We start from the raw sequence: 17,065 nt of genomic DNA, 5'->3' as shown, positions 1-17,065 counted from the left end.
GGAAGACGGCCGCGCATGCGCGGTGCGCGCGGGCGCGCGAGGGCTAGCAAAGGACTTTGCTAGTGAAGTTTCCGATTGGAGGGGCTGCCGTGGACGTCACCCATCAGTGAGAACAATCAGCCTGCTGTCCTCGGAGAATACCTTCTACAGGTATGTAGCATTCGCTTTACGTACCTTGAGGCTTTGTGGTTATGTAACTTATGAATATCTTTGACAGGTGCTTCTCAGTAAACGGTCATATTTTACCTGAAGTGCGGTTTCTGAAGGGTATGTGGGTGAATTGAGTCCAAAAAGAATAATTAAAAAAAAAAATCTGAATTTGTTATAAAAGCAGGGCTTTTTTTGAGGGGGTACTGAGTACCAGCACCTTTTCTATTGTCTGCTAAAATTGACCCATGGTCCCCAAGTTTTAATGAAAGAGCTCAGGCTCTAGATACCAATTCGGCCTTGTTATAGATTCTGTGACTAGTTGCAGGGGGCCTGGATATTGTGGGGTGGGTCCCTCAGTGATCACCCCACCCTTGAAGGGTAGCCTGGCATTTGATTACAGGCACCTTTTTCACTAGAAAAGAATTGTGATTTTGTAATATATTGGCCCTAGGCTAGTGTGAGTTGTTTGTTTTTTCTAGCTGCATTTGCTTGGTTAAGAATTAACAAAACTGATCTTTTTGCCTCTGTCCTCCTCTGCAGACATTATCAAACTCTCTTCGCATGGCAGACCAGAATCTGGAGAAGCTGAAGACAGAGTCTGACCGGCTGGAACAGCACGCCAAGAAGTCCGTTAACTGGCTTCTCTGGATAATGTTAATAGTTGTTTGTTTCATCTTTGTTAGCATGATACTCTTTATTAGAATTTTTCCCAGGTTCAAATGAAACATGGGGTGCAGCAACAAAGGAAGAAGCCTCTTCACTTTCAGCAAGTTCTGGTGCGCTGCATCTGGATCCAGCTCAGTGATCTTAAGACTGGTGGCAAGCTTATTAATCTGAATTTGCAGAAGTCATGCTCTTCATCCTGGGCCCAGGGTGGACAGGAAAGGCCTAGCAGCCTGTTTTTCTGGCTGTTGCGCTGTATAAAAGCTTCCAGGGCCAATGAGATCAGTGGCTGTTTGTTACTCATGAAGTGAGTTTTGAGTTAGCGTTTCCTGTATACCCAAAACTGCTGGCAAGATGACTTGATAAATCACCCTTGTAGCCAGTCTTTGCTCAACCCTGCCCCTACCGCTCTTAGTCAAAGGAACTTAATGGAAGACAAGGAAAGCCAAAATCTTTTATGGCAGTGTTCATGCTGCCACTTGGCCCGCCAACTTGATTTTTCTGATCCCTGCTGTGACGCCTCTAACTGTGAGTCTGAGCCGTGCAGCAAAGGAAGTTCAGGTTGTTCCTGTGGTTTCAAGTCTCGCGAGACTTGATACCACAAGACCAACCTGAACTTCCAGCGCCGTGTGGCTCAAGCTTGCAGTTAGATGATTCGTTGCAGGAAAGCAGGAATCTTGCAGGAGGACGTTGCAGTTGAAGCATGATGACTCCAACAAAAACAAAAGGACTGTTCATTTTTCTTCAGTTTTTTCTTCCTCTGCTACTTCATGCTTCACCAATATAAAAATGAACCAAAGATTGGGGGGAGGGGGGAGAGGTCTGTATATGAGAGAAAGAGAATGCATGAAGGATAGGGGCTGCAGCACATATGAGAGAGAGAAAATGGGTGACGGCAGGAGGGACATACATGTAACAAAATATAAAATGTGGCCCCTGATCGAAAAAGGTTGGACAACCCATCCCTTTCCCTCATGCAGAATGTGTCATTCAGCAGTGAATAAGCAGCAGGTAGGCTTACCCAGATGGTTTTAGGTTTTTGTGATAGAGAACTTCTGTTAAGAAAAGCTGGACTCAGGAAGGGCATACCCCCAATGGCTGGCAGCTTTTCTTTCCCAGATTCATGTGGTAACCCTGTGAAAGATTAGGATTACAGATAGCGGTTGACCTCACAATGTTCCTTTTATTCTACTCTAAATTATATCAAAAGCTTTATAGTTGCAGTTTTGGTCCTGAGATGTTTCACTGCATCTGTACACAGCCTACATACTGAGACAAAAGAAGTGGAATACATAGCTCTGTCCAGAAACTGTCAAACTGGAGAGAAAAAAAAGATTAAAAAAAAAAACTCTTCTTCATTGTAACTTTTTGCCAGTTGATGGGCTGGTAAGAAGGGGAAACTCCTGTGTCTCTGTTATGATAGAAACATGCTAGAATTGTCATTGTATTGTTTTCTAAATGAATTTGACTTCTGCTTTAAATGGTTTTATTGGTTGAGATTTAAGGGGACAGTTTTCAGATAACCTGAGTCATTCTAAAATGTGCAGGTGTAGTTCATGCTAACTTTCAGAAACAGACAAAGGGAGGGGGGGGAGTGTGAATTAGTATGCACTAATTGCATCACATCTTAGCCAAAGAGTAGGCATGGCTGATTGTGCTGTTACTTGTGCACTTACTGTGGATGCACTTATCACTTTCTAAATAAATGTTGTGGGCGTCCATGCTAATTGTGAATACACAACATAAAACTTCTTCAGTGCAGTAACTGTTTGCTGGACACAGTTAACAGGTGGGCTTTGCACATCTAGTGCACTGATTTTGTGTGAGGTAAATTTTAAAAATTCCATTATGTTGCTTCCCACTAATCCAGAACCTGTGAGATAGTTGTCCATCAACCAGCTATTTGAGATAGAGAACTGAAAACTGAGCTGAGCCACCTCTCTGTTGGCATCCAGTCCAGCTCCTCAGTATTTTCTATCTCCAGCAGGTGCATGGACATACTTTTCAGCCTCTATGCTCCTGGTCCAGTTGGTCAGCTGGTCCCCATTTGAACTTTGCGAGTGGCTTGAGTCACAGCTAGAGGTCTTCAGATCCCTGTCTCTGGTGCCGTCTGAATTTATTTATTTCTTCCCTTCACCGCTCCTGTTGCCTGTGGAATTCTCCTTTTCCAGCACAAGAACCTTACAAGAAAAAAAAGAAGCAAAGAGGTTTGCTGGAGAGCGTGGGACAGAATATCAGTCCTGAACCTTTCTTATCTGTAGTAAGTCTTGTGCAGACTGCAGGTTTGGAGGAGAGTAGCTACCAAAGTCCAACTAAAGTTGGACTACTTGGAGGGAGGCAAATTCTACTTGATGCAGGGGAGAGATCCTGGCTCACTGTTTGGAACCCATTGTGCTACACTGGTTACAGTTAGGGTGAATGGCAACTCCCACAGAGGCAGTTAAGTGGTGTTCCCATTGTGGGACCCACCAGCTGGCGTTGGGGCAATGCAGTGTGTGCATTTACGAACCCAGCAGGATGGGAAGGAAATAGTAGCAGCACATCTTTGGATTTAGTGCAGAATCCAAATATGCTGGGGTATTTGGGCTCTCCAGCAGGGCTAGTGCTTAGTTTGATGCAGGAGAGCATGGGAACAGGTGCCATTTTGTTGGAGCTGACTGGCATTGAGGACCAGCCTCTGATCATGTGTGGAGAAAACCACCAATTTACAACCTCAGGGCCCAACAGCATTCAACTGCAGCGAGAGATGTTTTCGGTGGTGTTCATATTGCTCTTACACCAGGCCTAGTTACTGAAGCAGCGACAGTCAGAGTTGCTACAAGGCTTCAGTTTTTTGCCCCACTGCCCCTCTGGCTCCTGTTTAGCCTCACCTGTCCACTCCTGGAGATCTGTCTCTGCTTCTCCCTCCTCATTTGATGTGGCCTTGATCTATTCAGAGGAGCCATCGTTGAAGAAGCCATTAGAGGAAGAAGAGCTCCCCCCTGAGGAGGGGGATGATCTGACAGTTCTGAGGTTTCATAATGAGGAGCTCAGTACTCTTATTTCTGAGGCACTGGCATGCTTTCTATTGAGGAGTTTTCTGCTTTTGGCATCGGGAGTTCCATCTTCGTCGATCATGAAAGGGAGCTTAGAGATCCTCATCAGACCTTCCTGATGCATCCAGACATTACAACAAAATGGATTTCGCCAGATGCGAGGCTAAGTGGGAAGAGCCATGACTTACCTCTACCCCTCAATTCCAGAGGAGAAAAGATAAATTGCATCTTCTCGGGGTGGACTCCCTGGTTATGGTGGTAACTAAGACCACCTTGCCAGTGGAAGGGGGCATTGCCTTAAAAGAGCTAAAGGATAGGAAGCTAGAAGGCTTTCTGAAAGAATCCTTTGAAGTGGCCTCTTTGGCCTTGAAGCGACAGTGTGCAGCTCGTTCGTGGCAAGAGCATACCTGAAATGGCATCAGCAGTCAGCAACACAAGGCAGGTGCCATAATGCCCAGCTGGAAGCGGGGTTAGCCTGCTTGGCCGACGCAATTTATGACATGTTACAGCCCACTGTCGAGGCACGTCGGCAACTCCTGATTGTGGCATTGGGAAGCAGATGCTATGTCAAAGTCACTCTAGTTCAACTGCCCTTTTTGGGTAAGTGGCTATTTGGAGAAGTTCTCAGTAACTTGGTGAAAGAACTGGGGAAAACTAAGCCACAACGGTTTCCAGAGGATAAGCCAAAAGCCTCTGGTCGTCCATCTTCATGGGGCTCTCAGTCTTCATTTTGAGACAACAGATGGTACTGGCCTGGGTGTCAGCAGTATGGTCAGAAGTCTCACTTTTAGGCATGCCAACCTTCCTTTCTTGCAGACAGAAAGTCCTCCTCTTACCTAGAGCCCAGTGCCTCCAGAGCTTTGCAGTGATGTGAGACTGGTCCACTCTTCTCTTCCTCCGGTGGATGGACCTCTTCAGGAGTTTTGGGAGAAGTGGGCCAAAATCACATCAGACAGTGGATTCTGTATATTTTTACAGAAGGTTACAAGTTGTAGTGCTCCCGCCCTGTTGCTCCTCTCCTTGTCAAAAGGAAACCAAAGTGGTCAAGGTTCAGGCCACCATAGATTCCTTGCTGGTGCTCCGGGCCATTGTTTAGTTCCTCGGCTGAATAGAGACAAGGCAGATAACTCGGTCTACTTCATTGTCCCAAAGAAGTAAGGCACCTTTTGTCTGGTCTTGGATCTCAAAGGTCGGAACTGCTGCCTCCCAGTGTCCCACTTTAGCATGGAGACAATAAGAGCAGTCATAGCCTCTTTTCAAGCTGGAGAATTTCTCACTGCCCTAGATATCAAAGAGACGTACTTGCATATACACATATGGCCACCTTATCAGAGGTTTCTATGTTTTGTGGTGCTGGGCCATCACTTCCAGGTTGGGGCTCTGCCCTTCAAGCTCACCATAGCTCCAAGAACATTTACCGTGGTGGTGGTGGCAACAGCGTCGTCACTATCTTTCCTTTGGCACCAGGGAATCAGTTCACCCATATCTCGACAACTGACTAATTCGTGCATCCTAGTCAGACAGCTTCGCAGCAACTGACAGTTGTCTGTCTTCTGCAGTCATTGGGCTGGGTGATCAGTTTTGAGAAGAGTGGACTACATCACACATTTTTGAGTACCTGGGCATTCTGTTCGACACAGCATGGAAGGGGATATTTCTCAAGGCATGCAGGAGGTTGAAGCTGGTTCAACTAATTCATCTTCTTCTTGGTCAAGGCAGGCCCAGGGTCTAGGACTATGTCCAGGTTCTCTGCTCAGTGATGGCAGTGATGGAAGTGGTACCATTGGCAAGGGCTCATATGCAGCCATTACAAAAATCTCAGCTGCTGGACTCCGGTGTTACAGTAATGGTTGTTGCCCTGGCATGTGACCATCGGTGTTCCCTTTCTGAGAACACAATGGGAGATGGTGACAAAGGTTGCCAGCAGGTTGGGTTGGGGAGCTCATTACAAGTTCCATCTGGCACAGAGGCACCTGGCCGGAACAGGAGCTGTAGTGGTCAATAAATCCCTTGGAGCTCAGGGCAGTGCGGAATGCCATATGCAACTTTGCTCCCTCCCTTTTAGGCAGGGGCCCTGGTCTGAGTTTTCTTTGACAATGTGATGGCAGTGGCTTATATTAACAAGTAAGGCATGACCCACAGTCATCTGATGGTTGTGGATGCAGTCTCCATCATGAGTTGGATGGAGAACAATCTACTGGGCTTGTCAGCAGCTCACATCTTAGGGGCCTTAAATGTGGAGGTGGACTCTCTCAGCAGGCACTTCTTGCACCCGGGACAATGGGAACTATCCAGCCAGGATTTTCAGCTGATAGTGGATCGATGGAATTCTCTGCTTCTGGATTTGAAGGTGACAAAAAGGTGTGCCAAGTTCTTCAGCTGTCGGCGATCGATCCCTACTGCATCACTGGCAGGAGACACATCTACTGTATGTCTTCCCTCCTTGGCCCCACAGTAGGCCGCATGTTGAAAAGGATCATATTGCACTGGGATCAAATAATTCTCAAAGCCCTGGATTGGCTGCAGATGCTGATCTACATTGACCTGATTCAACTGCTGGGTGGGGGTCTTTTCCATCTTTGCAGGTACAGGGCCTACTGAAACAAGGCCCAGTGCTCATGGCAGGATCTGTGCCCCTTTGGTCTTATGGCTTTGTCCATTGAAAGGGCTCGGTTGAGACGAAAAGGTTATTCTGATTTGGTCATTGCTACCTTGCTTCAGGCTCTGAACCATTATATGTCGTATGTGGGGGTGTGAAGAACATTAGTCCATTCTTGGAACACCATCCTTCTATCTCCCTTTTCTGCTCTGATCACGCACATCTAGTGTTTCACCAAGCAAGTCTTCAGAAAGGATTTGCGTTGGGTTCTCTAAAAGTTCAGGTTGCAGCTTTGGCCTGTTTCAGGGGCCAACTTCAGAATATGTTGTTTGTACCTCACCTGGATATCATTCGATTCTTGCAGGGAATGAGCCGCTTGCTGCCTCCCTTTTGTGTGCTGTGTCCAGAGAGGAACCTTAATTTAGTCCTCCTGCCTTTTCAGAAACCTCCTTTTGAGCCACTGTGGCAAGCCTCCTTGAAAGATCTTGCTCTAAAGACAGCATTCTTGGTGGCTGTTGTGTCGGCATGTAGGGTTTCTAGCTTTAAGATCCCTTTCTTCACTTTTCAGAGGCAGGGGTTTCCCCAATAGTGATATCAGCATTTCATATCAACCAATCTGTGAGGCATCTGTTCTTTGCAATTAGGACAAAGGAGTGTGTATTCTTCCTTGAAGCTTCTTGATATGCATAGAGTCCTCTTTAGTTACATGAAAGTCACAAATGAGTTTCACAAATCAGACTTTTTGTGCTTTTTGTTAAATAGAAGCCTAGCCTCATGGTTTCCATGTGTGTTGCTGTTACAAGAAATGATTTATTTTGGGGGAAAGAGCTCTAGAGCACTCGCTACTGTTTATAATTTAAGAGCAGGTGCTGTATTTATAAGTTTTAGGATATTAATTTCTCCACCAATCACCAAAGGTGATAATTGCAATAAATTAAATTAAGTATATATCTCTGTTGAAATGCAGTATTCTGTAGTGCAAGATTTGAAAGCATGTACTCAGAGCACAAAGAGACTATATTTTTAGCTTTAGAAAAGGTTTATTTTAAAATACAATTGCACACGAGAGAGAGGGGTTTTTAAGAGATCTTTACAGATAATCTGTACTTAAGTAAAGTAAAGTAGCAGGTCTAGATCAAAAGTTATGTTATTTACAAGTCCTTGTTACATAGAGGGGCATAATCGAACGCGAACGCCCATTTGTAAAAACGTCCATCTCCGAGAACGGGTCTGTGAAGGGGCGGGCCGAACTGTATTTTCGAAAAAAATGGACGTCCATCTTTTTTTTTCGAAAATACATTGGATTAGGGCATTTTTTTAGCTGGGCGTTTTTGTTTTTTAGCGATAATCGAAACCGAAGCGTTCCACCTCAAAAACGACCAAATCCAAGGCATTTGGTCGTGGGAGGGGCCAGCATTCGTAGTGCACTGGTCCCCCTGAGATGCCTCTGTGCCAGCCTCAAATATCATACCTAGCTCCATGACAGTAGTATGCAGGTCCCCAGAGCAATTTTACTTTAGTTGGTGCTGCGCGGGACCCATGCAGAGAGGAAAAATCGGAAGAAAAAAAAAAACAAGCAAGCAAGTGCAGTCAGGGACGTCCAAATTAAAAGATAGTAAAATGGGGAATTGAACCAGCAACCTTTTGATTACAAGCTCAGTGCTCTAGCCAGTGCACCACTGATTAGACGTCCTTCCCTTTCCATTAAGTCTCTCCAAGTTTCTGTCAGCCAATCACAGCTCATTTAGCTGACATCTGTGTCAGCTAAACAGCGGTGATTGGCTGACAGAAACTTGGAGAGACTTAATGGAAAGGGAAGGACGTCTAATCAGTGGTGCACTGGCTAGAGCACTGAGCTTGTAATCAGAAGGTTGCTGGTTCGATTCCCCCTTTTACTATCCTGGTAATTTAGACGTCCCTGACTGCACTTGCTTGTTGTTTTTTTTTTTTTCTTCCGATTTTTCCTCTCTGCATGGGTCCCGCACAGCACTAACTAAACTAAAATTACTTCGGGGACCTGCATACTGCTGTCATGGAGCTGGGGATGACATTTGAGGCTGGCTTACAAGTTGGGAAAAAAGTGTTTAACATTCGGTTTTTTTTTGGTGGGAGGGGGTTAGTGACCACTGAGGGAGTCAGGGGAGGTCATCCCCGGTTCCCTCCGGTGGTCATCTGGTCATTTAGGGCACTTTTTTGGGACCTGTTCGTGAAAAAAACGGGTCCAACAAAAGTGACCTAAATTCTCTCTGAAAACGCCTTTCTTTTTTCCATTATCGGCCGAGCACGCACATCTCTGCTCAGCCGATAACCACGCCTCAGTCCCGCCTTCACCATGCCTCCGACACACCCCCATCAACTTTATGCGTTCCCGCGACGGAGTGCAGTTGGAAACGCCCAAAATCGGCTTTCGATTATACCGATTTGGGCACCCACAAGAGAAAGACGTCCATCTCCCGATTTAGGTCGGAATTTGGGCGTTTTTCTCTTTCGAAAATAAGCCTCATAGTATGAACAGCATGAGGTAAGCACATGTTTGCAGAAGAGGTCCTCATAGCAGGCAGGTGGGCTACAGGTCCCAGGAAGAGAGAATCTGTAGAGAAGAATCTGTGTTGCATTTGAAGGGAAGCATCTGCTTGTCTGGAACAGCTTCTATCTTTTATACTCTTGCAAGCTGCAGGAAGACATGCCATGTGAATCTTTGTCTTGGTTTCCTGGTTTGCACACGACCCTTGGGCATTTGCAAAGCATTGTGGTATCTTGGTCTCATGTCTTATGACATCACAAGGCTTGCTGTCTGGATTTTGCTGATAAATGGTTTATTGTAGTGCCAGGTTTTCCCTGCTTGAATTTCTGTGATAGATATTCTGATAAGATTTGTCTGGGGCGGCCAGTAGGTGTCCTTTGTTTTTAGTATCCGTATTTCACACCTTTCCCACTGCCTGTCTTCTTGCCTCTACTGGTTATCTTTGATATTTGTTGTGTTGATCAGCCTTATTGGTTGTGTTGATCAGAGGAAGAGAGTCAATTTAACCTTGAGGCAGTCTCTTACTTGAGAAGTCTTTTGTTAAAAGGGGGAGGTGAGGTCAGCAGTACCTTTTGTCTTTTAAATGTTCCCCAAAGGGAGGGGGAAGAGGGCTTTGGAATGAAAGCCAGTTGCATCTTCAAATATATTTTTAAAGCTGTATTTTTGTATTGCTATATATGATCCAGCAATATATCATGCTACATATTTCAATAATAAACTGATACCATTACATTGCTAGATGGCTGAAGGAAGCTAGCACCTCCACTTATTTGCTTGCGGGGAAGCAGGCTTCTCATTCTACGAGGTGTACAGTGATGTCCTGGGCGGAGACTACCTTATTGTCTTTTGGCAGATATTTGCAAGGCAGCAACATGGTCGATGCTGCATATTTTTGCCAAGCACTACAGGGTGGATGTTGCAGTATGCTCAGAAGCAACTTTTAAGGCTTTGGTCTTTAGGCCAGTGCCGTCAGGCTCCCATTCACTCTAGGGATTGCTTTTGAACGTTCCATAGGTTCTGCGATATTAGGAAGCTGTGTCGTGGAGGTAAAAATTAGTTCTTACCTGATCATTTTCTTTCCATTTGTCCTTCCCATTGTTTCAAAGACCTGCCTGAGGTTTCTGAGATGTTTAGTCAGTGCAAAGTAATGGATCAAATAATGATCATCACCTTTCATGATGCTTCCTGTCCTTCCTGTCACACTTGTTCTCTACCAGTTGTTCAGAGATGAGAGAGAGGTCCGCACGTGTTTGCTCATCTGGTTAGTGTTAGGTTAGTGAGTTGTTTAAGGTGGTTGTGTTTATTCTGAGTTTCTTCTTACTGCTTGTCTATGTAAATACAAAGGAGCTAGACTGGGTCCCAAGAGCTATGTCTCAACTTAGTTTCCAGTTCTATTTCTACTTGTGCGTTGATTGGCACAACTATTCTATAAGTTCTGGAATAGTAGGAAGGACTAATGGAAAGAAAGGTATAACATAACTTTTCCTTTTAGCACATCTTTTTTTTTTATAGGCCTCTCTTTATCAATTAGTATCATGTCCACACCCTTCACTCCTCCTCTGACCTTAGTTTCTATTACTAAGAACAGATGAATAGCCATGTTGTGTCAGAGCAGTGGTCCATCTAGCCCAGTGTCCTGCTTCCATTAGTGGCAAATCTAGGTCACAAGTACCTTGCAGACACCCTGGCTTTGGAAATTGTTATCGTGTTCTTTTAGAAGTGTATAAATGTCTTGGGTGCATGAGCACTATTAGATTTTGAGGTGTGGGTGGTTTGTTGTGGGTTTTTTTTAATATGTGTAAAGTAAGTTGAAACAGCCCCCTTCACTCCAACCAAAAAATAAAAATCAGGTATGTCTTGATTGTAGTGAGCCAAGCTGCACAATGAAGTGAGGTGGTTTCAGGCAGTCATATAACCACCTGACAAAATCCTTGCATCTCCTTTACTGCTGTGCTAGAGTGGAGAAGAATTTAAACTATGTTTCAGTTCTTGAACTTATGGTGGACAGTACTGAGAAATTTTCAGGCTAGTGTGTCATGGCTGCCAAAACCCAAATGTTAGGAATTACTAGAAAAGAGAACAAAACTGAGAATATCTTCTGCCGTTCTGTAGGTTGTATACTGTATGCAGTCGTCCCCCCCCCCCCCCCCCAAAAAAAAAAAAAGAATCAGAGGAAGGATGTAGTGTGACTAGAACATGTTCAAAGAAGGGCATAAAGATTAAAAAAAAAAAAAGAGGCTGGCACACCTCCTGTACCATGAGTTAACTTCTGTTTTAAGTATCTGTGTTGATTAAAATTGAAGAGGGCAGCTTTCAGCTAACCTGAGTTTTTCTAAACTGAGGGAGGGAGCATGAATTTAATTGCAGCAGTATGTGCTATTCAGATAAGTGTTTTATGAGGTGTTTGGCGTTAGGAGACTAAATTAAAAAAAATATATATATATATAGTGTACAAATAAGTTTATTGAAAAATTGGCTGCAAGAGGAAATAGATGTTATAAAAATATTGGTGCTGACTTGTATTGCCAGAATCTCCTTCTGATGATTGGATTGACTTAAAATAAGATTTGGTAGAAGTTTGGTCATTGGATTTGACTAGAATCTTTCACAAACAGTGTAAGAAACGTTTTTTTTATACCACAGTATATAGTGTGTTGAAGGTGGCACTTGAGTCCTTATAAATTAATAACACACTTTATCTGAGGTTGTCTAAACACCATAACATACCCCTTCAAATAAGTTTTTAACCCTGTAAGTCTAAATGGCTAAACAAGCCTCTGCCTCACTCCCTCCATTTGTTAAGAGCTGTGTTGGTAAATTAAATGCTGCATACCTCTTCAGGCCAGTCCCCTATGGGCAGCAGTTCTGAATGACCTGGCTGTTTCTGAGATGACTTGTTCCACTTTCATGGTCTGCTCCATTTCCTTTGTATCTCAGATTAATTAAGAACTTGCCGTTGACTCCCCCTTGTGATGATGGAGGCCTTGTTATGGCAATGCCATGGATGTTCGTTATGACAGCAGTGAACTAGCTGCAGTCCTTTAGTTGTGAGGCAGAGGTGCTCCCTGTAATCCTTTGGGCAGTGGGTAGGGCTGTCCCTTTTTCTTGGTGGGGGGGATGATAAGGGTGTCACAATGCCTTTTCCCAGGAGTGCCTTCAATATATATAACATGACGCTGATCTATCGCCAATAAAGAACTACTTGACAACAATGATAGTTCACCAAAAATGTCACAATTTAATCTTTAATTTGATCTGAGGGGAAGAAAAAGTCTCATAAAATCACCCAAGCTTCCGTATAATGTATTTATTATTACATTTATATCCCACATTTTCCCACTGATCGCAGGCTCAATGTGGCTTACATAAATCTTTATGTAAGCCACATAACGTCTTACAACCTGGTCTTAGGGTGTTGCCCAATGGTGCCACATATAATCATTGACTAAAACCCCCTTCTACCAAATTAAATTTTTCTATATGCTCCTTGTTCCGTGTTTGAATCTTTGGATAATTGTGATGCAGTAACTCCACTGTATGCTCAGTACACACGGGAGCTTTTTCAGATATGGTGTCTCCAAAATTGGCAAGTAATAAAGAGCCAAGAATAAATGAGACTTATCTGAAATGTCCCAGGAGTAGCATGAATTGTTTATTCAAGAGTGGGGGGGGGGGGGGGTGACATGTTGCTTGCACAGTAGACAAAGCTACCAAAGTTTGCCTTTTTTTTATTTTTATTTTACTGTTATCTGTTACAGCTTATTTGTTTATTTTGGACCTGAAATGTTTTGTGGTTGGTAAGTCTGGAGATGTCTAGCTCAAGATGCCCCTTAGTTTACATCTTTCTACCTTCCACCAGGTCTAGGGTTCAGGCCAATCAAAATAAGTAAATTAAAGGCTGGTTCTTTACACTACACTAGCTCATGAATTTTGGAGCACTGGAAACCAGGAGCTCATTTATTGGCTGCAGCTGGCTCATAAATGGTTATTTTAACACATCCAATTGCTGTTCCATATCAATCACAAGCTGTTTTTTTTAGAGGGGTGGCTGGCTGGTGATGTGATTAAAGTGTCCTTTGCTTATGCATGGGGTAAAAAAAAACCAGCTCCATGCCTTCCTTCATATTGATGTGAATTCTTGCTGGCTGATGTCTGTGTTATCTGACTGGAAGAATCATGGTTCTGTTAAACAGCAGACAGGTATTTCAATGTTTGATGCACATTGGAAAGGGAAAGGTTCTTGCTCAAGCTGTATTTTTTTAAATAGTACTTGAAAAGGTCATTTTTGAAAAAGATAGATGTCTATCTTTTATGTTCAAAAATACTATGGACATCTTGTGATTTGGATGGGAGGGGGGGGGGGGTTTGGACCATTTTCAAACAAAAAAAAACCCATTCAATGGTGTGGCCTAGTGTTTAGGGTGGTGGACTCTGGTACTGGGGAACTGAGTTTGATTCCCACCTCAGGCAGCTCCTTGTGACTCTGGGCAAGTCACTTAACCCTCCATTGCCCCAGGTACAAATAAGTACCTGTATATGTAAGCCGCATTGAGCCTGCCATGAGTGGGAAAGCGCGGGGTACAAATGTAAAAAAAAAAAAAAAAAAATGTCCAAAACAGGGGAGGATTGACTTAATGGTTAGTGCAGCAGTCTTTGATCCTGGCAACATGGTTTCAATTCCCACTGCTGCGCCTTGTGACTTTGGGCAAGTCAAATGCACAAGGGGCGTTTTTGAATATGACATCCAAGTCTGAATTTGGACATTTTTTGTAAAATGTCCAAAATCAGAACAGGAAAGGTAATTTTCTACAAAAAAAAGTCTTTTCCTTTTGAAAATGCTGTTTGGGAAAACGTTTTGTGATTTGTTTTATTTTTTGGTCCATTTTCAAACAAAAAAACATCCAAATGCAAAAAGTAGAAAATCCACAATAGAGTGAAACCATTCACATGTTCTAAGTGTGGTAAAAGCTTTGGTTTTAATGTAAATCTCAAAGTGCATCAGAAAGTCCACAAGGGAGAGAAACCATTTGCATGTATAAAGTTTGCTAAAAGCTTTGGTCAGAAGGTAAACCTCACAATGCACCAGAAAATACACACAGGAGTGAAACTATTTACATATCCTGAGTGTGGTAAAAGCTTTGGTTGGAAAGAAAGCCTCACACGGCATCAGAGAATCCACACGGGGATGAAACCATTTATATGCACTGAGGAGGTAAAAGCTTCAGTTGCATTGGGACAGGTAATTAGGGAATGTACACTCTTGCTATGAAGTATGGAAAAATAGCACTCTGGTATTTAAATATATGTATTGAGACCTCCTTTTCATCTATTGATTTGCATGCTATTAGCTTTGATCATGGGGGTGTTAGCCCTATGCTTTTCCAGCATTATTTTTAGAGCTCTGGAACAGCGTGGGGCTTCTGATCATCGGCCCATTGAGGTGAGGAGAACAAAAGGTAGGAGCCACAAAGGGCTGTACCTGGTGGTGAGAGCATCAGTATAGTTTGCCTGCCTGCTTCCTTTTGGGGGGGGGGGGGGGGGCGGGGTAAGGAAGACACATTGCAGTACAGAGGAGGGACAGCAAATCTCTTGACAAATGAAAAGATGATTTAAACTGTGAGTGTGAGCAGGTAACAGCTGAAGAAACATGAAAATCCTATGGTGAGGTGAAGAGGATGTGATGGAGGAAGAGAGAAGCAGGGATTAGTGACAACAAAGGTGTGGAGGGTGCAAATCCACTTGCCTCAGCAGTGCCTTCCCCCAGTGCTAAAATGCCTAATTAAGGTTCTGGATCCATGTGGTTACAGTAGTTTATGAGTCACCGTAATCATTTATTGCATTATTTTAGGGCTGGCAAACAACATAAGGCACCTCAACCTGAATAAAATCCAGGTTCCTTAAGAAGGTAAGAACTGAAATATGCAAACCATTCTTTCATTTGAAATTAATGTAGATTAATTTTTCGTTGAAAAGAAAAGTTTTAGGTGTGTCTTTCTTCTTCCTGGAGGCAGGAGCTTCCGCAGTCATGTCACAGATTGGCAATGTGTTTTTTCTTCCCCATACAGTCCATTCCATTCCTTTTCCTGCTACTCCTAGCCTCCACGTCTAGGATTCTCCTTCTTGCTTTTCCTTTGTCCTCTCCCCCTCCCTGGAAGAGAATGCACGTTGATTTCTGCACGTCAGGTTCCTCTCAGTACACTGCAAGACTTCCCGATGTCAACAGAGGGGCCCCTAGGGAAGATCTAAAGGGAGGCTGGAGAATTATTCTTTCGATTTCTACCATCTGTTAATGAAAAGGAGATTTAGGCAGAGTCACACAGAGCCAACGCACAAAAAATGTCCATAAATATGTCAAACCTCAGTGTGATATGTAAGCTACTGCATGGTGTAGGCTTTCTGTGGGGCAAGGGTCAGAGGCTGAGCATCTGGTTTATGCATATTTTGGTCACGTGCTTCAGGGCATTTCAGCCCTGTATTCTGCTCTTTTCTGGTTCTTGGCATACCATGTGCAGCTCAGAGTACTGTCTGTGTACCTAGGATAATCAGCACTGCTTGGTGTAGTCCAGGAGGGGGAAAGGATGCCTGCAAATTTATGGAGGTATAAAATGGTAAAAGTCAGCTGCTCCTGATTGGTATTACAACCCTCATTTGTTGAACTCCCATGCTTTCCCTGCTCTCGATTGCCTTTAGCTTCTCCTTTTCTCTCCCTCCTAATGTTTTCCCTTCCTTCCCCCTTCTCTGTTTCCCCCTCCATCTTGATCTTTTCAAGGGGATGGATGAAGAGAGTCCAAATATAATTTCTGTCCTCCCTCCCCCCCCCCCCTTGTGTATCTACTGCAATTCACAAGACAAGGGCTGCTGTAAGTAAGTAAAGTAAGTAACAGCAGATAAAGACCTGAACGGTCCGTCCAGTCTGCCCAACAGTCACATTCAATCTCAATTCAAGATTAAATCAACAATGAACGTGATATTATATACTTGATCATGGTCTTTCTTTATTGTTTCTGGGACATAGACCATAGAAGTCCGCCTGGCTCTGTCCTTATGTTCCAACTACTGGAGTTGCCATCAAAGCCCATTCCAGCCTATCCGAATCCATCTTGTCATTTGCGGGAAACAGACCATAAAAGTCTGCCCGGCACTGTCCTCGCATTTCAAATTACCGGAGTTTCCGTCAAAGCTCTCTCCAACCCATCCTAAACCGGATTCCTACATATGCGGGACTTGGACGGTTCAAGCCAGCCCAGCATTGGCCTTAGTTGATACAGCCAGAGTCGCCATCTAAGTACCACTTGACAGGTTACAGACACATGCTACTGTAATTTAGATCTGAGTGGATTTTGTGTATGGATATAGAACTCACTAGGATCTCCTGTGCTGTATACAAATAAGAAGAGTAGCCATACTGGGTCGGACCGATAGTCCATCTAGCACAGTTTCCTGTTTTCCAAACAGTGACCAAGCTAGGTCACAAGTACCTCGCAAAAACCTAAATCATGGCAACTCTCCATACTACAAATTCCAGGGTAAGCAGTTGCTTCCCGTGTCTTTCTCAGTAGCAGACTATAGACTTTTCCTCCAGGATTTGTTCAAACCATTTTTAAACCCAGATACGCTAACCGCTGTTACCACATCCTCCAGCAAAGAGTTCCACACTTTAACTGTTCGTTGAGTGAAAAAATATTTCCTTCTCTTGTATTTCCATGTAATTTCCTCGAGTGGCCCCTAGTCTTTGTACTTTTGGAATGAGTGAAAATTTGATTTACTTCTACTCGTTCTACACCACTCAGGATGTCTTGTGTGTGTAAGTTTAGAAAACGTTTTCCAGGGAGGACAGTATTGTTTGTTCAATTTAAATTGTACTGATATTGATGGTGGTATTCCCCTGGATTCTATACATGGCCCCTAAAATTGGGCACTGAGCCAAGATTTGCACCCAACTAAATTGGCTAATGAGGCAATTAGTGCCAATAATGGTCACCAATTTGGCTTTGGGTGCACATTGTTCTAGAATAGTGCATATCAAGATTTGTGCCCAAAGCCAAATTGGTGCCAATTAGTAAACAATTATTGGCACTAATTACCCAAATCTTA

The 17,065-nt window shown here is 43.7% G+C and overlaps 1 protein-coding gene across 3 annotated transcripts in view; it reads left to right on the top strand.

Moving 5' to 3' along the window:
* The window catches only part of USE1 (unconventional SNARE in the ER 1), a 43,259-nt gene extending 35,958 nt beyond the window's left edge, over positions 1-7,301 (top strand). For all 3 annotated transcript variants that reach the window (XM_030217835.1, XM_030217834.1, XM_030217836.1), the window contains exon 8: positions 691-7,301. In XM_030217835.1, coding sequence (XP_030073695.1) covers positions 691-873 — 183 coding nt within the window. In that variant the 3' untranslated portion in view covers positions 874-7,301. The remainder of the gene's footprint in view (positions 1-690) is intronic.
* The last annotated feature ends 9,764 nt before the right edge of the window (positions 7,302-17,065 follow it).

This window comes from Microcaecilia unicolor, chromosome 11 (genome assembly GCF_901765095.1).
Source record: "Microcaecilia unicolor chromosome 11, aMicUni1.1, whole genome shotgun sequence".
In the NCBI taxonomy this organism is placed as follows: Eukaryota; Metazoa; Chordata; class Amphibia; order Gymnophiona; family Siphonopidae; genus Microcaecilia; species Microcaecilia unicolor.
This window is presented reverse-complemented; position numbering and strand designations above follow the sequence as displayed.